The following is a 22,862-nucleotide window of genomic DNA, read 5'->3' as shown; positions in this document are numbered from 1 at the left end:
ATATTTAGTTACTGAGAAATGTAATTTACTTTAAGTATAATTTCAAAACGTTTCAAAGTATTAAAATATAAACAGCAACTAATTACATTGTAGAGACATATAAAAGTTCATCATCATCATCATCATCATCATCATCATCATCAAGAACATTGTGTTAATAATTTTTCTGTAGCTTTAAAAGTTGAAGGCGGAATTTTTACTTTTACTAATTAAGTAGGCCATTCTGTGTGGTATTGCTAATTATGCCTACTTATAAGTAGGATATCTGAATACTTTTTCCACCACCGATGGTAATATTCTTGTACTGCTGGTATCCGCTGCTTCTGGTAGACAGGTTTATTAAATGTGACAGTTGTAATGTTACATTGCTGCTCCGTCCACCACCAGTGAATCTGAATTCACTAAAACTCCTGTAATTCTCAACACACATTTGAACATACGATCAGGCATATGGACTTTCTGCAGAGACGTCACGGCTGCTGCTCGCTCTCCCACCGTGGTGACGTCACCAGAAACACGTGGGTTTGTTATTGCAGGAAGTGAAGATGGCGGCCCAGTCGTTTCTCTCCGAGTCTGTACTCGGGTGGTCTATTTTCACCTTTATACTTTTGGTAAGCAAGTACAAAGTTGCCTAATCGCTACATTAAGCAGTGGGGCGTTAAGCAATTAGTTTGAGATGTGTTAGTAGGCGAAGAGGTTGCTTGGTTAATGAATTACCCGTCGCGACATGGCTACGGTGTATTGTGTATGTACGTCAATATTGGCTTTGGGTTGGTGTTAGCTAACATTAGCCGTGACACACTTAACAGGCTGTTGTTTTGTAGAAAGCGCCAAATGTTGTATTTAGTGTAATTTTATATTGCATAGTATTAGAACCAATGTAAAACACCACGACGTCGAGAATAGAACCTGGAACTCTTTCTTCATTTTACAGAAAATTAACATCTCCGTTTTGATGTTTCTTGGCAACACCATGCAATTAAGTTGCGTAGCTAGCTGTCAGCACAGGCTTTTAAAATGTGCTTGAAAGAAATTCTTCCGAATAAATAATTTCGTGCTGTTGACTAAAAGGAAAGTGTGCTTTTCATCATAGATACTATGAACGCACATGTAACAATGTAATCTTCATGTAACATATCCTGTAAGTCTTAATATATGTCCCATGTGAAAACTATGATTTCAGTAGTGCTTGCCTTGAAGTTGGTCAGCTAGGTAATCTGCTGCCCAAATTAGCAGTCATTATCTAAGCTGCCATTTAGAGTCACATAGCTAAATCAGAAGCCGCCCAGAAGAGTGCCTGGATGCCAATAAACTGCTCTGCTTTTCTAGTCACCACCACCAGCGCTTTTATTTGAACAAACCTTTCAATGGATCTTATTTGGATGCAAAGCTTGCGTCATTACCTGGCAAAACAAGCAGCCAGAAGCTTAAGGCTGCGGGCCTGTTAATTGATCCTGTCTGTGAATGGCAGCCCTTGATCTGAAGGGACTAGTTTTAGCAGTATCCTCTCTTCTTACAGCTTGTGTGCCTGGAATATGACCTTGTCATTTTGGAGCCCCTCTTTTGCTTCTCTGTCAAATGAGTTTCCTGCCAGTTACAATAGCAATCCCTCTCCTTCTCTCATTTGGTCTTTTTCATGTTAAACTGCAACAGAATAAATAAGCAAATTCATGAATTAATTTTAAGATTTAAAACAATCTGTAGTACCTATTGTTCTTCTAGTAGACATATTAATCCTGTTACTTATAAAAAGTCAACTTTGTATTATTTCCCCTTTGTGTTCAGGCTATACTGAAAGAGGATAAGGAGAGGGAGTATGATATAATCAGATCAGCTGTTCCATAGCACCTGCAGGCTATTTTCAGTATATAATTCCCTACTTGTTATGTAAACACTTTGAGTTTGAGTATTTCTTTTTGGCAATCAACGACACGCACTTGAGCTAGTGTTTCTAAGCAGTGTTGATCAAGCATAGGAGTACATTATGGTTCAATAAGATATTGCACTGCAACACTTGTCACTGTTATATCACATTATATTCATTCATTCTTTCATTTATGTATTCTTTCAATATTCACTTCTTCTGACATAGCCAGAAGCCATATCAGCCATATCTTTCTGAAATTATATTCAATTAGATTCAGATCATCATTTTATTGTTCCTTATTATAGTATTATTCCATTTATTTTAACTTGATTACTGTTTTTTCCGTTTAGTTAATCCTGGCTTTCTGTTGGGTCTACATTCGGAAATTCCAAAGTCGTCAGGAGAGTGAAGTTGTTTCAACTATCACAGCAATATGTGCACTGGCCATTGCTTTGATAACGTCTGCACTTCTACCAGTGGATATATTCCTTGTTTCATTCATGAAGAATCCCAACGGTACCTATAAGGTTAGTATCTTTTCTGCTAACAATCAATTTGAGAAATGCTAATGACTTTTCCTGAGGCAGCCTTTAACTTTGCTTTTTAATTTTCTTAGATGGTGTGAATGTTGTTGTTGTCCAAACTAAAAGCTAAAAGCATTTCTTGGCCCATAATTTTTTACCAAGTCATTGCATTTGTTTCTATCTATTTGAAGATTCAGCAAAGCGTGTAATGATATTTTCATTTGAACAGCAGGTAATTTGTTGCTTCATCTGGGTTGTGAACTACTTTGATTGCTAAAGGGTATTTTTTTGTTTTTTTTACTATTTAGTCATGGCCACTTGACATAGGCTGCACACATTAACTCATCAGGAAGATAATCCCTCACTTACTTAATCAAACATGATTCTTAGTGATCTCTAGGTGATTACACTTTGTAATAAGATAAAAAATCAGTAAAGGGGGATGAAAGCAAGAGGTGGCTTTCCGATAAAATATAATAAGTGTAAAGGGAGAAATCAAAGTGTCATGAGAATGTTAACTTCTGATGGGAGAGATCATTTGAGCTTTTCTCAGTGCAGTGAGAATCCCTGACACTTCAGAAACAGGAATGACACAAACATTCTCCTTTAGATTGTTGCTCTTCAAAAACAATTACTGGTTTTTGATCTTTTTTGCAGATTTTCACAGTTTTTTTTCCAATTAGAGAATTCATGCTTAAAGTAAAATGCAGAAAATGCAATGATGGACAATTTCCCACACCTGTGCTACACATGAATAAAAATTGATTTAGGCGAAGGTCTGACTGCTATGAGTTGCCCCCCCCCACAAAGGTGTCAGATCCCACATGTTTGCTAGTTTGGCATGACCTACCCCTTCCCAGGGTCTTGGGCTCATTCATTAACATGTATTGTGGTTTTTGTTTCCATCCTTTTCTTGAAAAGTTAAAATAAAAGATTATGGTAAACAAATAAATCATTGAATTAATACAGTAACCAGAAAATAAACTTCTCCCTCTGTGTTGGTTTCAATTATTACACTATACTTTATACTCGTCATTGTTTTTTCAATGGGTTTTATCATTGATCGTTATATTTTCATCATTTCCTTTACTGTTGAACTTAATTCCAATTTTAACCATAAACTTTTCCCTTGTTAACTTCCAGGAATGGGCAGCAAACAATGAGACAAGAGGGCAAATTGAAGACACTGTTCTTTATGGATATTACAGTAAGTATTCTTCATTCTTTTAATACCTGTCTATGTAGGTGCCCATGAAAAAAGTTAAGTGAATATTTTTGAACGAAACTAGGTCTAAACTAGAGAGGATTCTTTACTGCTGAACTTTGGAGAAATTAATATATCTATCTCTGGATTAATCCTTGTATTTGAATATTTTTATGGGGTTTATCTGTTTTGTGATTGCCTGTGTGCAACGTCATTCTCCTATGATTTTAACTCAATCTCCTCTTTCATATCATAGTAGTTCCAGTGCAATTTTAGTAACATCTGGGGTCTAACTCACTCACTTAATGAGTTAGCAGGCTAACTTTTGGATTTACACTGGTTCTTTGTTTTCCACAGTGGTGACTCCTTTTCACACAGGGTACATGTGCAGTAATTTGCACATCTTACCTGTTTTGGAGCAATTTCATTCAGACTGTCATTTTAAGATATATTAAGATGTTTAAGATAGTGTATATTAAAAGCCCATACAATAGTTCACTGATTCTACAACATATTGTGGCCCTTTTGTTCTTTTTTTTTATAATACGTTTTACAAACAAAACAAAAACATGGCATTCAGATGAATGACACTAATTATACAAGGAACTAGAAATGGGCAGTGCTGTTGAAGTAATAGATAGTGAAAAGTCCTTTTCACAGGGTAATGTTAATGGATGGGTGGAGCAATTTGCTTTCCATGATGATGCAATGTTACAGAAATATCCAAGATTTACATTGCTTCCTGGCAAAATGCCCACAGTGACCATTAAAATGAATAAAATCTGTCTAAAAAGCAAGCAGTTTACATCAGTCAACTATAGCTGTCAATAAAAAAATCAAATTTATTGTAGCATATGAAGTATGCTGAAATGTTTTTCATTTCATGTCCAAAACTGACTTTTACAGTAGATTGAGCACATACAGTATACCTATCACTATTTTACTGGTGAACACGAGGTGAACTGTTTTCATGACTGTCATATGACAACACAATTTAGTATAATTACCCACTGTGTCTTAATGATGGACAGTGATGATCATATTCACTCTTGTTTTCATGCTATTTGAAGTTTACCAAAATGTATTTCTCATTGAATGTGCAGATGCTTATATTAAATAGTTTTCATACTGTTTCTTTGCACTTATTTTATAATTTATAATTTTAGTATTATTTAGTATTTTCTAAAGGTATATATTTGTATCATTTAAATGTGTTTTTATGTTCATAACATATTTTCTTTGTTGCACCTCACTATTTATGGTTCTGTAATAGCTTAATTTCCCCATGGGTACCAATAATTTCATCATATATTAAATATGCTGCTTCACATGTATTAATGTTGCATGTGATTGGCTATTTTTTACAAACTGTTCCTCCATGTGAAGACAGTCAGGACATGATAATCCGATGCTTACACAATAAATTGATAATCATGTTTATGAGACTGTTTTCTCAGGATTACTAAAGGGGTTGTGAAAACAGGTTATCAGAAAAAATACCCATTTATTATAGGTGATTGTTTTGGTGAGGTCAGTGTATATATCTATATATGTGTGTGTGTAAAATCTACTAAAATATTTCCAACATTTTGTTCAAAATAATGAACAGTCTTAGACAAATGTATATATTTTTGGCATTCAGTGTTTCTCACCAAAATGCGTAACTCGTATCCTTAAAAGCCCCACATGCCCATGGTCCACCTACACATGTAATTTACTTTCACTTTGCCTTAGAAGACATTTTCTGCAGATTTTGTGATAACCACCCCTAATAGTTTTTCATTACACCCTTATCATATTTCTTGGTTCATGAAGTTTGGTTACCTCCTGTAACACCTGTATAGCTCAGCCTAACTTCAACCTGACTAGAGGTCTAACTAGTCAGAATAAGTGATCACATCACGCATAGCAGACATGTTGGTTGCACGCAGTCTCCACAAGACGGAGCTTTTGGGTCTTTGTCAGACCAGTTCTACGCATGTGAACCTGCGCCCAAAATAGAATAGGAGATGTACAAATGTAAACTTGTTGATGTCGCCATCTACATTCAAGTAAGGTAATAGCTGTTGCAAATTTGGCACTTGTGCCACCTACAGGTCATTGAGTGTCACAGCAGATTTTACAGTTCACTCATTCATCACCAGTTAAGGTATATGATAAATAAAAATGAGATGTACCAACAGTCCAGATTGTGGCAGTAAAAAAAATGTAGCTACAATATTACTTTCCAAGACAATGGCTACCCAAAACTGTGCTTAAACTTTCATCAAGCTAGCCTTCACTTATTTCACTTGTTGTAATTGTCGCATTTAGCTTGCATTAAATGAAATTATAGTATTTTACTAGAACTGACATTTTGTTTTTGGCTTGTTGCATACTGTGTTGTATCATTAGTGTGTTTGTCAAGCATTCAGTCAGACATCTTGGGCTTATCTTGCCCAATTCTCTTGCTAGGAAGGAGGGCAAGTCCAGTCCCCATGGATCGCTTCCTAATTCCAGTATTTGTGCGTGGTTGCAATTCATGGGGACAGTATCCAGGCTATTTGACTGATAAATTCCTAACTCAAAGCTATTAGTGCCACTGAAATTTCTTCATGATTGTCATATTAAAGGATAACACACGTTTGTTGTCTTTGATGATAGCAAATTCAGTCATGCCAAAGACACTAGATCATAAGTTGTCTAACAGATGCTGGCTTAAAGTGCCTGTCAGCAACACTGTTACGTACCGTCTGTTCCGAAATGCCAAATGCAAGGAAGACAAGCTGTCTCTTTGCCCAGACAGCCCAATCAAAGAAACCACTTCCACTGGTATAATGACATCAGAAAATCGGCTTTCACAGGATATGAACACAGCACATGAGTCCAGCATTCAGGAAGCCACAGTATATTGTCCCTTGGACACACAAATATGATTTCATACACAAAATTGATTTTTCTGTTAGTATCTATAGTTTGGATTAGACATCCCCTTAAATGGAAACTTTGCTTTATAGAGACTTAAAAAATGAATAATTCAGTAGGCTTAGTCTTTAAACCTGGGCCATGTCCTCTCAGTAATTTAATTCATTTAATGGCCTAACTGCTGAGAAACCATGTTCTTGGTGCAATAGTTACACTCAAGAAATTTGTTACACATCGAAGGAAAAGCTCATATAGTTGGTTTAGTAACTGCTTTAGTAGGTATATCTCTTATCTTAGAAAGCTTGAGAGTACATCTTAAGCCACAATCTCTATAATTGTTTTGAACGGTTGCTGAAGTTGGTGTTTCATGCGTCCCTTCATATCGTGGTCCCCATGTCTTTTTATAGACTTATTCCACATAAATACTTTTATTTTATATTGTATGTTAAGTAGGCATTATTGTCCAATATATAGTTTGATCATGCCATTCACAACACAAATTCAAAAATTTTTTCACATAGATTTTCTTATCTATTTTCTTAGCTGAAAAATTCTTAGACATATCAGGAGTATGCATTCTAGTAGCTAGGAGAGAGAAGCTTGAAAGAGTTAACTACTTGCCTCAAGCATGTATACTTGTGATCACAGCTCGGGGAGTGTGTGGTGCCGAATGAGCTACTTGCAAATTTGTTGTGCTTGTAACCTTTGGCTGTTGATAAGGAAGGTTGAGTGCTTGTAAAACTGCTTAAAATACAAAAATCTGAGCTTTGCGGGTTTGATTGATATTGTGCTCAGTCCCTCAGAGCATATTTTTGGAATCAAGTTATATTGCCTTTCAGATATTGCAAATGCATTCCAAACCTAGAGGTGCCAAATATTGACCCATCACTTATTTTGACATGTTCCTTAGCTCATTGCATTTGTTATGATAAAATTTGAAGCTGTTTCCTGCTGTACCAAAATTAATTTGACTATAGGTTGCACTCATATTTTGTGAGATTGTCACATATTGGCTGTGACTCCAGGCAGTGGCACAGGCCATCTAAAGTTCTCTACAATTGTTTTTCTAAAAAGTCAGATTGGATTTATGATGTATTTCTATGTGACTACACAATCTCTGCAGTGAATAGATGTTTGTGAAGATGACTGTATAAGAAGGCTGGGTGCTGACGCTGAGAAAAGTCATACAAAGTCATACTTTGTTGAAGGCTTCATCAATTGACTAAATATCAAAATATGATAAATCTAATTTTGGCTGCACAGTCCATTATACAACTGTGTTCTTGTTGTTTATTTAAAACTAGAGAGACTATTTCCTGTTTTTTTTTTAAGGGGAATCACTTTATTATTTGCCAGTAGGTGGAGACCAAGCTCCATGTGTGTTTTATGCACAGCTTTCTTCCAAATCTAACTTTTAAGTTGAATTTTTCTTTAAGGCCATATTTGACAGCACTGTCCATTTGTCTCTTCACAAATGGAATAATTACTGGGTTGACATAGATGTTTCCTATTTCTTCCAGTGGAACATGTTTTTCTCCAAGGTAGATTGATTTGTATTCAGTGGTGATCACAGTTAAGAAGCATGTGTATGTCAAGTGGTTTTAAGAACTGTGCATTATTTAGTTGAAATCACTTAATGGTGTCCCATAGCTGTCATTTGGTGAATTTCTGTCAGTTACTGGTTCAGAAATATGCAGATTTTTCTTTAGACACACATGTTTAATCAAACCTGTAGTTGACATTGTGACCATTTCTGTGGCAGCTTTGAATCCACTTTTCTGCTGTATAATTACCCTGTGGAGGTTTACAAGCAGAGTGTTGTCATTGTGGTGAAATTATGGTGGGGTAATTATAATAAAGCACCCATTGTTATTTTAATGGAGTTGTTACCTTTTAACCAGGGTTGTATTTTCCTTTTTTTTGGAATCCACACAATTATACAGAATCGTTGGTAGCGCAAGAGGTCATATTTATAGGTTATTTATTTTACACTCTTTTGTTCATTAAATTGCATTTGCGTTTATGTTAAAGGACTGTCAGGGGTGTGAAATCTCACTGTGGCTAAGAATCTTTTTCCCATGATGGCTGCATTCACAGTAACATCATAAGTAGGTCAAGTAAATGCATTTCAACTATGTTACATCTCAGACAGATATAAGCATGCAGTTATAAGTGTATGACTATAGTTTTCTGCATTACAAAGTGTTTTGCGTCTGACCAAAGATCTGACACCCATTGATAAAAAGATAATAGTTATATCAGAATGCACCTCTACTGCAAAAAGCTGAAAGTGAAAATAGTCAACATGTGTGAAATGTTACTTATTGTCTATTGAGAATAAATCCTGCTGTTGTTCACAAATTCTACAGTATAATATGAGATAAAGTGTACCTTCAACTTGACAAGGAGGATGAACATCTGTAACTGAAACACCCACTAACTTTAAATCCCAAATAGATTTTTGTGATCTTTGATGAACCCTAAGTTTGAAAGCCTAGCCTTTCAATCGCCAGCCTCTGTCCATTTATACATTTCCTTGGACTGCTCAGTAAGTCAAAGCAGTGGTGCATAAGACCCTTAAGCAACAGGGCAAAATACCCCTGGGCCCTTTAAATAAATCATTGGCTTTCTCTCTGCCTTTTTTTAATGCCATTTGTAGAAGAGCAGCTAGAGAGGATGCAACCCTCTTGTAAATACACTGCAAGAACTTCCTTTTTGTCTGTGATTCTTATCCACCTACATGGGCTGACAGAATTTTAGTGGAGAGTTGTAGCCTAGTACTTCCTTTAAGAGCATTCAGAAAACAAGGACATATCAGTTTTATTTTGGAGGGCTACTTCGTGTGGTACAGAGGGGCATTCTTAGTGAAGAAGTAAAGCGTGATAACAAACTGAGGGCAATTTTCTTACCTCTTTCTGCAAACATTGCATCCCATAGCTCTTCACTCATGCCCTTCTCTATCTTGAAATATTCAAAACAGGGATTCAGACATTTAGTCCATGGACAGCTTGAAGTTACCATTCAATGATATAAGTCTTGCAGACACTAGTCTGTCTGCATGCAATATTCTTACCTTGCAGTGACCAATTCTTCAAATCAAAACACTTACATATAGCACTTCATTAATAAGTAACAGCGCTGTCCAAACAAATACTCCATGTGAACTAAGAAGTTAAGTTGTTTTGACACAATGTGTAACTGACAAACAGAGGAAAACAGGATGCAGATCGTGATTAAGATCGTGGATTGTAATTGTACCCAAAATTATGACCTTTTTGCCAGATCGCCCACCGCTATTGCATGTTTTTTTAATTTCTTCTCATTTCAATTATGTGCTGCTAGTGAACATGCACCAAACATGCATTATGCTCCTGTATATCAAGGGGAGACCAGACCATGAAAAGGGACACGCAGTTAAAGGAAGACTCTAAATCTTTGCAATTTAGCATCGGGAAGATCTTTAGAGTTACTCTGGTTAAACCTCTAAAAAATTTCTTAAAATATTGATAATGTCTTGAATGATGAGAGCAATAATCCCACCAAATTTCATGAACATCCGACCAACTTTACCCTAACATGGTCCTCTGTTTGGGGGTGCTATGGAGCCAGTTTGCCACATCCTAGCCCCATCATTACATTTTTGATACTTTGACATTTTTAGCAGTCCTTGCATGTACCACTTTTCATAGATTGTTAAGCTTTCAAGCATTTTCATGAGTTTTCCAGCCTCCTAAACCCCTCAAAAAGCATTTTTCAGCAGAATAATAATAACAATCTCTACAAAAACAATAGCTTCCTTGCACCTTTGGTGCTGGGGACTGTTCTGACCCTGGCACCCTTGGTGCTTGGGCCCTAAAAATATGACAACAAACTGTTTCACTTTGTAACAGTCCATTGTAAAGCAACTGGCAACAAACTACAAAATTCTACACCCAGAATTAGCATCTGCAACACAACATATGTTATGCTTATATTACATATAAATTTGATGTTCTATTTTTAAGTAATATGTTTAATAAGAAACACAGTGTGATGTAATAGTTATGCTATTTAATGTTTCCAGAGTCAGCTGCCAGGTAGAACCAGCTTCCTTTTTTCCCCACTATGGGTTACATCTGGACAGCGTTGAGCTGTCCAAATGTTTGTGTTATTACTGTTATACATGACTTTGCCATGACAGAGATTACGCCTAGGTTCTCACTGTGTGAAAGTTTCAGCCCTGCACTTTCATGGTTGCATACTTATTGTAAACATTTTTGGAGTCAATAAAGCAATTTTGAAATGATCACATTAAGAAATTATTATTTGGATTAAATACATTTTTCTTATATTTTATCATACTTCTCTTTGACCTCAAAGCTAAACTTGAAGAATGACAAAAACAAACTCAGCAGTGAGCCTTGATACTCCATCAGTTATTTTATCTTACATGTTAGCAAACATCTATTTGTTCACACATCCAGCAGAAACAGAGAAACATAGCCATCAAATCAGAGTCCTTCATGCTGTCAAATCTAAGTCAAATGTTCGCAATTGTTTTATCCCAGGGTTACCTGCCCTAAAAATGGTGCCTCCCTTGATGTTTACAGGAAATGAGAGTGCAAGCTCGCAGTGTCATACCTTTCAGCAAGTGTTTGTACAGACAGATATTTTCATCAGTCTCTGGAGTCCTTTGTCACAGACAATGAGAAATCTCCCCTGGCATTTAATTTTCACATAATGTGTAATACATTTTGTCCATCTGCAAGGGACCAGAGTCCAGGTGCTAATGCCCCTGTGGAGAGCCACAGTAAGGTGAGGACAAGGGTCTAATGTTTCTCATCAAGCATTACATTGTGCTGGGAATGGAAATACTAGTACTGCTCTGAATGATAATTGATAAGTGATAATAGATAATCGTTGTAAATTGGCACAGATACTTAGTAAAACATAAATAGGTAAATACCTATTGCTTGTGTCATCACAGTTTGCAAGCTGCCACACACTTGTTAGACTGTGGACTATTATAGCTACATGTACTTCTGCCAATCCTCCAAAAAATATGTTTCTTTTATTTTACATTTTTTGCTTCTCCCGTGAGTACATTTGAGTATATACTATGTAAAGGGTTCAGGAAGGACATTTAATTATTTAGTCCGCTGCTCTCTGTCAGGGGGATAAATGTGTTAAACTTTTATTCTTGGTGAGGCATTCTTCCCAGTAGAAGATCTGCTTAGAGAGTAATTGATGATACATGGTAATGCAGTATGACCTATTCTCTCAGTATGTTAATATTCATGGTGTTATGATTAATTTTACCCATTGCTTTAACCCACAAGCATATGCCAGAGGCTGCATACTGTGCATGGCTTGCATTTATTGGCTCCTGGCATCATCCTAAACTTAGTTTGTCTGGCTGTAAATGAGTGTAAATGGATACCTTAGCGGAGCAATGAGCATGTGCTTATTGAAAGTAATGCCCTGTCACAATCACAGCTGGCAAAAAGGAAATCACTATAACAGTGACATCCATTTGTCTGCTGCAGAAAGAGCATTTTGTGAACTATAGTCCATTTCAGAAGGAGGCATGTTTGTAATTACTTGAGGCCATACAGTCTTTACTGATGTGGAACAGTTGTTTTCCACATGTACAGTAAAAGCTGAAGTGTGACACTGATGTTTTGGATCAAATGGCTATCAGGTGCAAGTGTGACCATAAAGGCACTGTGTAGGGCTTGTATGTAGTTGTTGTTTCTTATGTATAGGCCTGAATCTCTATTTTCCATTAATGGTTTAATTCTATTTTTCATTTGTTTTGAAATTTGGTGACTTTGAATCAAGGCTTAACTAAGCACTACTGCTTTGTAAAACTTCTATTCAATATTTGGGGGAAAAAAAGTGAAATAGATGTGGTCATGGTAAGCTGTTTGTCGTCCTGCGCATTTATTTTTAGTTGGCATCACAATATGATTCACATTATCACCTGAAGGAGGCATTGAGGTATGTTTTGGTGATCACATCTTCATGGCATGCTTTTCTTTGAGTTATTTTGGAGTTGTCTGGCTTCCTCCACCAACATCCATTTGCTGCTGAAAGAAAAGCCCATAGCCTGAAATAGCATCTCTCTATTTAAGTGTTTTTGCCTCACCTCCATTCTATGAATTCCTAATGCGTTTAGTGTTGGTCTTTTCTCTGAAAAGCTGCTTGTACAGGAAGAACCAAACAAACAAAAAAGACTTGGATGAGAGTATAGCGAGTTCTTTCACCAAGGACAGATGTATTGCATCCACTTCATACAGGAGGCTTTAGTGAATGAAAATATTTTCTGATGCAGATTGTTTTTCCTATTGAAATGGGCAACATTAAAATGGAACTGATCATTACCTGCACTGTGAGTTTTACCCAAAGCAATGTTAAATATACCAACAGCAGAAGACTAAGGTGTTCAAATACAAAATGCACCTCTAATTGAAATTATTGTTTAGTGCTCTGGGTGACAATCTGAAAAGACAGCACTGTTTTTAGTTTACTCAGAACACGCCCAGTGGTGTTATTCACAGGCTTTTACATGTAGCACTCTTAATAGAGAGGACACCTGTATAAATGAATTGTTGCTTTAACTGTTAACAGTTGTTATAGTGTGGTTTTGGTCCACTTATAATCCAAAGATGAAGTACAATATATTTAACCTATAAATAAAAGGAAGTCTTGTCAACAATGATCAGACCATTTTAAACCCATTGGTTAACATTGCAAAAAATTAATATATAACTTCTTGGTTGATAACACATACATGCCAAATTAAAGAGAACAAACTACTAAACTTCAGCTTTCTTTTCTTTTTCCAGTTTTTGATGAGATTTCTGAGGAAACTTCATTGATGCTACTGCTAAATATAAGCGTTCATAATTTGCAGCGAACGTTTCTGGTTAGATAATGACACACATATACACTATAGTCCTATACGCTATTGTTGTGCATACACTGTATCTCTTGGTCTTTGAAAGAAAACGAGACCAAGGAAGTCTGTGAAATGTTAACGATTAGTGAGCTCTTACTCAGTGTGGTGTGTGCATGCGTCATTACTATTACAAATAAATTGAATGGCTGTTAAAAAAAGTATCATATAAGGTTAGGGTTGAGTATTGTATAGTATGTTTTTAGATTATGAAAATCCTAAGTATTACAACCTCAATAAAATGGGAAGATAATTCTCTTTCTTGTATCACATAAGACCTTCGTAAGAGGGATACAGTACTTTGCTTAACAAACCAATTCAGTGACTTTTAAATTCATAGAGCTGTGCAAAGTGAGACTTGATTGCTTAATGGTCCTCTCATGCACGTCATTGTTCAAAACATGACATTCATAACTGCCTGCTGGGGTCAAATGCCTACTGTACATTTCCTACCTCTGATGGACCGACCCCCAAGCTTTCTTAGGAATCATTTCTTTAAAATGTGTACTGAAGTTGCTCCCCTCCACAAGCCCGCGAGCATGCTTTTAACAGGAATTATTGGTTTAAAATGATTAAAAACATTCCTCCTTGAAATCATTACTCCGAGGCCCCATATGAGGAAAGAGGAGTTATCTGAGCACAGGAAAGGAATTTCAGTAGGAAAGTGAGCAGAGAGCGCAATTAAAAACAATAAGCACAAAAAAGAAAGCATTTTCCATTGATGGAAGGATTAACATCTGATGAAATCCTGCCATATCATGGGACCTCATTGATGCTCAGCAGTTATTTTTCATTTGAGATGTGGTTGTATTTTGTTGATACCTTTTTTAATGCCTCCGCCGGCGACAGCCATGGCCTGTGGCATTTTTTCTTGGCTGTCCGTCTGTCCATCCCATTCTCGTGAATGGGAAATTTCTGAGGCAGTAATTGTAGTTTTTTGCTTTGTGCTGGGACAATTTTTCAGTTGCACTTTAATGTAACATAAGCCCCATATATATATATATATATATATATATATATATATATATATATTTATTTATTTATTTATTTATTTATTTACTTACAGTCAAATTACAAGACAACCAGAGATGCTATGCAGTATGTTGTCAGGAGACAAATTGGAAAAATAAATTAAATAAATTGCATTTTGAAGGAGGGAAAATGACAAATTTGGGTGTACTATTACAGATTTTTATTCATGAATGTCAGAATGTAAGTTATGTTTGATGTGGTATGATTGTTTCTTGATAATTTCATAAGAGATCCCTGCCCTAGATGTGCCATTAGAGTTTTTAAGGAATGGGGTCATGTCTTCTCAGAAATTTTTTGGGTTCATACTATCTGTCACTGCTAAATGAATTATAATTGAGGTGATGTAAAAACAGTTTTCTTGAAATGGCATTCAGAAAGCCAACAGCTGGCTGGCATATTTGAATTTTCACAACTACTGTTTTTCATAAATGAATGGTTTGGAGGTCTGCTTAAGGCATACAGAAAGTAACATAAGTTGCAAATCTGAATTCAAAACATTATATTTGTACTATGAACTGTACTGCACTTTGCACAAATGCACTGCAATATTTTATCATTTTATTTCTTGATAGAGGTCACCACAGTGTGTGCTGGGATGATCATGTTTATCAATATTAGGCACAAAAAGATGACTAATGCATGGATTTCATCGCTTTTTTGTATCCATATAGCACTCTACTCCATCATTCTATTCTGTGTCTTCCTATGGATCCCCTTCGTTTATTTCTACTATGAAGAAAGGGATGACGACAATGGGAACAAATGCTCGGTAAGAAAGCACCTTTCTTCTACACACAGCACTGTAGCCAGCGTAGATGCAGTGCTGAGGAATTCAAATTTTATTCAGGTGATTCAGGGTGGCTGACCAATATGCTAATGCAGAAAATGCCTGAAGTCATTTCAGTTGAACCTCCAAGCCTTCTGGAGGCAACATGAACCCATTTGTTTGCACACATTTTAACATTTTACATGACCAACAATGAAAGCAAATATTCAGCCTTTCATTTTTATGTACCTGAATCTTTTTCCTCAGCTTCTTTGTGCACTGCACCAATCTTCACAGTACGCCATTTCAATTCAGGTTTTATCAGTACAATGCATTATAGATTATTTGTTTCTTTCATAAATGTTTTTGTCTTGATGCTTTAATGTTTTGTCAGTGTGTTGTCCCCTGGTTCTGAAAAAATTACATACATTTTCACCTATATAATGAAAAATGAAATACATTTAAAACTTCAAACAGAAAAAAAATCAAATTTCCTGAAAAACTGAAACTAATTAATCAATATTCTCTTTTTACATTAGGTAAAAACTATCACTATCTATGCTTTAATGCTGTTTGTCCATTCAGCTGTACCTATTTATGTAGATTTTTTTGATGATAGCAGCTGACTGATCTGTCAAGCCCTACTGTTGACTTGTTTTACTGCGTCTTATGCAGTTATGAACTTGCAGTGCTTGTTCTCAAAATCCAGTTACCGGTTTTAAAAGATATCATGTAGATTTTTCGACCGCTTGTGGTGCTCTTGAGGGAATTGTTGTATTCCTGTATTCTGCCGTCATGCACTAACAGGACACACATGCTCACCATGATCACAAAGGTGACATTTCTGCTGACTGCGGAGGGCAGCAAGTAATGCCTATCGACAGGTTGCGGACATAATGTACCGTAAAAATGAGAGGAGCATTGCTGTAAAAAAAAAAAAAAAAGTAGGTTTCAAGTCATTAAAAAAGGCTGAACAAATGTTTTATTAGATAGGATATGCATTTGACTTTTATTTAAGGCCTGGAATATACAGAAGATGATATCTAAAAAAAAATCTAAATTAGCCAGGCAAACTGAAAAATAGAAAAAAAGATCAGAATAAGTTAATATTTATATGACATTTTGTGTCAGAAAAAGTCACTCTGTCAAACCTTTGCACCACTGCATTCTTACTATAAATTATAATCTCCATATTCTCACCTGAAATTTTGCAAAATTTGAAATCCCTATCTTTAGAGGTGCTTTCAGTGAGTGATGTACCAAACACCAGCTATCACATAGTGCCTTTTCTCCCTTCCATGTGTCAGTTTTGAGCTGACAGAGGCACTTTCTCTCACAGACAGGGAGGTCTTTTGTACTGTTACTTTAAAAGCACCTTGAATAGCACTGGGAGTGACATGTTATCTCTGCTAGGTCAAACTGGATCTACACTGACTCTATATAGCTCTCACTCACCATAGTCCTTAGCTAAATAGAGTATGACCCCCTTCCCTCACTCACAATGAATAATAATTTTCACTTCATGGCCGTGATTGACCAGTTTAATTTTTTTCTTTTATTACAGCAAGTGAAAAACGCTCTGAAGTACACAATTGGATTTGCCATTGTCTGCGTGGTTCTCCTATTAATTGGGTAAGTTGGAGACATGGATGGCCTCTTCTTCTGCTTCACTACACGATAGATAAGGGGGGTGTGGATGTATCATTGTAGTTAATAAGAGGACGGCCCCTTCAAACAGTTGCAGTGCCATTTGTCTGCCCATGTTAAGCCATTCAAGAAAAAGACTGTATATCCCTTACAAAATATAGACCTATAGTATCTTTTGATTTTGTATTAAATTTTTCCATTAAATTTCTTGCATTTGGCCTAGGTACAAAGTACATGTGGAGAGAATATTTTTTGTGATTTTTGTGACATTCTACATCGTATCTACAAATCTACAATGATACCCATTCTCAGCCATGTCCATTTTATACTGAATTTACCTGAAGTTTTAGTAGCACCTGTGTGTTCAGTAGCACCTGCACAACATAATAGATTTCCTTTGCAGCAATGACAGCAACACGTCTGCAGTTCAACCTATACGATTTAATGTGCTCTCTCAACCATTAAATGGTGAACTAGAGGAAAGCTTACCTGGTTTGGGAAAATAAAGGACACATGACGATACTTTGGAAGTTAGGCCTTTTTATAGACTGAAGCAATTTAGCCCTTCTTTTACCTCATGAACTGGGACTGCTGCTGCTTTGGTCTGGCAATTGTTGCTTTGATTTTCAACAACATGATGGCTTTTATCCCAGACTGCTTTTCTGATACTGAGAAACATAATGGCTTTTTTAGGTGACTGCTCACTCAGTAGGTCTGTGCTTGATGTCACTTGGCGTTTGTTTGTTGTTTTGTAGCCAGAAAGGTGTTTAACTCCTTAAATGGCCCCTGATCTTTTCGATTTTTTTTTTCCACTTGCGAACGCAGATAACTTTATCTTAACAAGTCATTCAGTCACATATAAGATTTTTTTAAGACTAATTTTTTGTATTAGTCCAAAGAAAATTGATTAGTGCTTTTAAAAAGTCCGGGTGATAGCTCCTCAATCTAGGCGCCACCCAAGAAAATTTCTTGCCACATTTACTGTAACACATTTACTGAGATTATGTGCCTACTTGTGCCAATTTCAAAATACTCTACATTTTATTTGAGAGCCAGTGAACGATGCCCATTTTTTTGGTGATGAGGGACCTTAAACTTGTGTGGAGCTTGACTGCAGTATTCTACACCAACTGGAGCCAGGCCTCAGAAAATGGACAAAAACAGGAAAACAAAGCTTGAACACTATTCAAGATAAACAGACAAAAGCATGAATACCTCTTAATTTTCGCGTGTTTCTGAGGATACCTTTTTAGAGTTAAGTGGGAGAAAGTAATGTCCTTCCTGCAGACACAGTTGTGTGGAGCTGGGTAAGGGTGAAGGTCATTTTGATGAGGTGCTTTTTTTCTTTAAAATGAAAAATTACACATAACATGACCGAAGGGAAGCACATGCACATGAAAAAGATTAAGTGCAAGTGTGGACCCCTGGGGATATCCACATGATACTTGGGCAGATGTGGCCTACTGAGGCCTGAATTTTGTTTTTTTGCATATGAGGCAAAGGGAAGTCGGAGATGGTGATCTGATGTCTTTCGCCTCTCCCTGTTGAAGTTTTTAAAAAAAATTTTGGACTAATTTTTTTTCTACAAGAATCCTGGTAGATCTGTAAAGCAGCATATTTCATTTGATTTTTTTAGACTCTAGATACTATGAAGGTTTCTGGCCTTTTTATCTGTTATCTGCCAGGAAGGATTAATGATCATTGGAAAAGGATTTCATGAATGGAATGGAATCAAATTCTGTACCAGAATTGAGCATCCATACTGTTGACCCTTTCCATACATTTTATTGCATAAAGACACACTGGTAGAAAAGCTGTTGTGCTAACAAAATGTTTTTAATTTTTCCTGCTGTTTAGATACAACTTTTATATTTATATATGCTATATATACTGCAGGAACCAGAGTATAAATTTAGTTCCGGGTTAATTGATCGACCAATGTGAGGTATGAGTCCAAATGGCTAAATGTTAATTGGAGAACTGATTAATTTAATTAGGAGCTCACATGAAGTGAGGGAACTTATTAAAATAAACAAAAAATTTTTATGGAAATGCAGGTTTAAAGGTGACAACATCTGTCTTATTGGTAGATGATCATATACGATACCTTTATGGGCACAAATATCAAAAAGGTTTGTGCAAAGAAGTTCTGAAGTCACTCAGCACTCATGAAAGACGTGGTTAATAGTACTCAGTATGGAAGGATCTAAAATTTTAGAATTTATGGATTTTTTTTTTTTTTTCTGTTTCTTTATTTCTTTCCAAAATAAATTGAAAAGGATAGGAAGGGGTGCAGGGATTAGAAGACTGTCCATGGTGTTAAGAATAGCAATTAATGCAGTTTTGACGATGCATGGTTGCACATTTCAAGATCCTTTTTTTTTTAATATGATTTGCAAGATCTTCACAGTGAGCAAATATAATATGCACGCACATAAATACCAATAATACATTAGACAAGAGAAATCTAAAATGAGAAAAAAAATCATACAGTTTAAAGAAAGGGAAAATGCAGACAAATGAAAAAACAGACATTTACCTTTGAGCTTAGACATGTTGTTGCTGGAGTGGAGAACACACTGTGAAAGCTCCTTTTCCTATTTCTGTCTGAACATTAAGCAGTAGAGGACATAAACGATCTCTGCAGTGGTATACAGATGTTAGACCAGAAGTTGTTAAAATTGAAGGTTTTTTCAAAATAATCTGTACTGTCATTGTTTTCCAACAGAAATAGCAGCAGTATATCTTTCTGTCTTCTTTCTGTATTTCTCTGTCCCTCTTGCCATCTTTCAGCAACAGCAATGACATTGGTAGTGTTTCACATTTTTCTGTGGTGAAATGAATAAACAGCATGATTTTTTTCTTTATTATCCTTTATGTGCGGATTATGTGTGTGGGTTGTAGAGAAAATGCATACAGCTTTTGCAGAAACCATGAAACTAAACAAACTAAAGACTGAAGACTTAAGCATATTGTGTACTGGGGACAGTGACAGCCTGGAAGTAACCTAATGCATTTTACCTTACTTCAACTGAATTATTGTTTCATTGCTTTCAGAGCCTTCGTTCCACTCGAGGCCCCACCTGGCCAGAATTCCACTCAATGGGAGAAAGTACAATACCTTTTTGAGGAGCTTGGGAGTAGTCGTAAGTATAGCCTCCTTAGAAAATACTGTTACTTTCAACTTGGGTACTATTTTTATAGCTGTTGCCATGACTATCAGATTTTATTTTCTTTGTTTGTTTTTAATTTTATTTCATTCATTTCACCCTTCTCCCTCATTATTCATATTCATAACTCCCTTGATCCATGGCCACACCTACTGCATATCCATGGCTGCATCCATTGCTCCTATCCATTTGTCACAGTGTATACTTTACTGCTCTCTATTATCATCTTTCTACTATTCAGCATTGATCAATGTAAAGTCTAATGGTCTGTTTAGGCAGAATGGGCAGCAAATTTTGGATGTGGTGTAACTGCAGGCAAAAGAAATTAGTCTCAAGATAGCACAAATTTAACGAAAAAAATTACACTCATTCTGAATCTTTATGACACTACTGTACAAACATATAGAGGTTGGTAAATTCTGAAGTTTCTCCCTTTTTTGCTTCTTATAGAAGACCAGGTAATGGAGGTTGGCATGCTTTGAATTACTACAATGCTTCTTAGGGTCAAAGTGTTTTAAATGGACATAATTTGCTCATGTTGGTGAGCCTAGATGCTGAATGATTAGTAGGGCAGATTATACTGTTTTAGCCATACAGGAACAAATTGGAATGCATCACAGTTGATGAGGCCCAAATTACAGTAATTGGCAACAAAATTTTTTGATTGTATAGTGATTTTAAAAGCACAAACAACTTTGTAAATGGATATACAAGGTGAAATTTTCTCTTGGCACATCTTTACTCAGGTGTAATGAATCTTGATTGAATCCACATCACAGTATTGGATCACAGTAATTTTTCTATGTATGTAAATACATGTATGATAATAGGGAAACCTGGTATATCATACCTTTATTTTATAAGTATTCATGTTGATTTGAATATAGTTCCGCCTACATCTTCCATGATTTGATTGATGATTATATTAATTTGATTGATTTGATTTAATTATATTGGGGCAATCTCATGACCACTCAACCCACCTCTGTATTGACATAAACAGCTTCCAGTTTATCCTAGAAACTCCTTTTTCATAATATGATATTCCCAGCCGTTACTGTCCACTCCTTTTCCAACTCCCTTTGTGGAGTCACTCTTCGATTCACTTTTCCAGAAAGTCCTTGTTAAATAACTCAGTTACTGTATATATAAATGTTTCAGAATCAGTGACTTTATAGCCTAAAAATCAATGTAGCATGCAACAAGAAATTAAATTTCCCAGTTAAAATAATCTTTTATTGATTGTTCACTTCGTGATCCCAGCACTGTGAACATCCCCTCCTTGGACATCTTCACTTGTTGAATGGAGCATTGCCTGTGCCTGTGCTTATACTCATGCCAATGCAGAAACTTTGCCAAATATGGACTCCTAACAGTCCTCTGGCCTTTTGCCATCTGGGGATCACGGAGGAAGTTGAACCATCTGCCTCTCTTCACAATAGTGGACCCCTACATGCTCCCCCTAGCCTTCCTCCCTTGGCACAGGAGGAAATTGCTCGGCTGCTAAGGAGGAAATGTGAGGATCATCCCTTTTCTAATCCCCATGTCTTCTCTCTCCAGATGGGAGGTTAATTGTGTAAAGGAACAGCACTTTTGCCACATAACCCTGCTGACTGTTTTGCAGTGACTGTTCATTAAGTCCACTACATCTTTAATGGTTCCAACATTACATTTGTTACAATGCTCCGGTGATGCCAAGATCAGTAGCTGCTAATGTTGGTATTCAAGACCATACAGTACAATCTTGCCTCAAGGGGGAATGGAGTGAGTGGGAGGCCAGCGTTAACTAGGAAGAGCACTTCGGCAAAATTTCTAACACTTAACTTTTCCTGCCTATTCTTATTATCGGTGAGAAAAGAACAAAAAAACCCGCACTGACCCTGACATACACATACACACATATATCAACTCTTAACCATAGCAGTTATAGTAACTATTTCATACTTGTTCCATTGTCTGACAACAGAGACAGAAAAACATATGAATTCGAACAACTTTATTGGAAGTTTGGCTGTATTGAAATACTGTGTGTGTGAGCACAGAGAGTAGGAGGGATGCAAACAGATAAAGGGCTGAAACCAGCTGACACTTGGTAGAATGCAAATACAACACGATAACATCATGAATATGCTAATTGGAGTATTGCGTCATTTATAGACATTTAGACCCTTTTCAGACCTGCCATTAACATGCGTCTCAAGTGATCCGATCACAATCGGACAGCTCCAAGTGCAGGTGTGAACGCACCCAAGATGCATTGAGGATGCATTTGAGATCCGATCACTCAGACGTGGTCTGTGTTACATATAGCCTCTTTCTTTTAGCAGTGTGAACACAAATCCATCCTGTGCCACATTGAAGAACTGCCTACTCTACTGACCTCTTCTGCCACAGTCTAATTCGTCCCGCCACAGATTCATAATGAACCGAAAATATTTTACTATTTCAAATGGCTAAAGCCTTATTTCATTGTAGAGCTGTGCGCAGTGCAGTGATTTGCTCAGCCCATTGTTGCCCCTCTCCCTTTCTCTCTTTCTTTGTCTCTCTCGCTCTCTGTCACACACAAGCACACAAACACACTGACAACAGACCCGTCTGTCACAGACTGGCTAAAAACAACAACGCATATGTGTTTATTTGCATATAGAGCTGTGGAAATGAGATCCGATCACAAGTGGTCACTCGAGACACATGTGGAGATGCATTTTAATGCCCGGTGTGAACTGACGTACTTAGAGCTGTCCACTTGTGATTGGATCACTTGAAGCGCATGTTAATGCCAAGTGTGAACAGGGCCTTAGTGACTTTTCA

The 22,862-nt window shown here is 36.6% G+C and overlaps 1 protein-coding gene across 1 annotated transcript in view; it reads left to right on the top strand.

The window, feature by feature from the left end:
- Nucleotides 1-522: 522 nt before the first annotated feature.
- Nucleotides 523-22,862, top strand: part of lmbrd1 (LMBR1 domain containing 1) — a 56,239-nt gene continuing 33,899 nt past the window's right edge. The window contains exons 1-6 of the mRNA XM_023411834.2: nt 523-611; nt 2,218-2,394; nt 3,535-3,598; nt 15,140-15,237; nt 16,799-16,866; nt 19,939-20,027. Of these exons, the coding sequence (XP_023267602.1) occupies nt 546-611; nt 2,218-2,394; nt 3,535-3,598; nt 15,140-15,237; nt 16,799-16,866; nt 19,939-20,027 (562 nt within the window). The 5' untranslated portion in view covers nt 523-545. The remainder of the gene's footprint in view (nt 612-2,217; nt 2,395-3,534; nt 3,599-15,139; nt 15,238-16,798; nt 16,867-19,938; nt 20,028-22,862) is intronic.

The sequence above is a fragment of the Seriola lalandi genome, unplaced genomic scaffold, assembly GCF_002814215.2.
Source record: "Seriola lalandi dorsalis isolate HSWRI2012SDOR001 ecotype SW California unplaced genomic scaffold, Sedor1 jcf7180002054470, whole genome shotgun sequence".
NCBI lineage: Eukaryota > Metazoa > Chordata > Actinopteri > Carangiformes > Carangidae > Seriola > Seriola lalandi.
The sequence above is the reverse complement of the archived record's forward strand: the minus strand, read 5'-3'. Positions and strand labels throughout refer to the sequence as shown.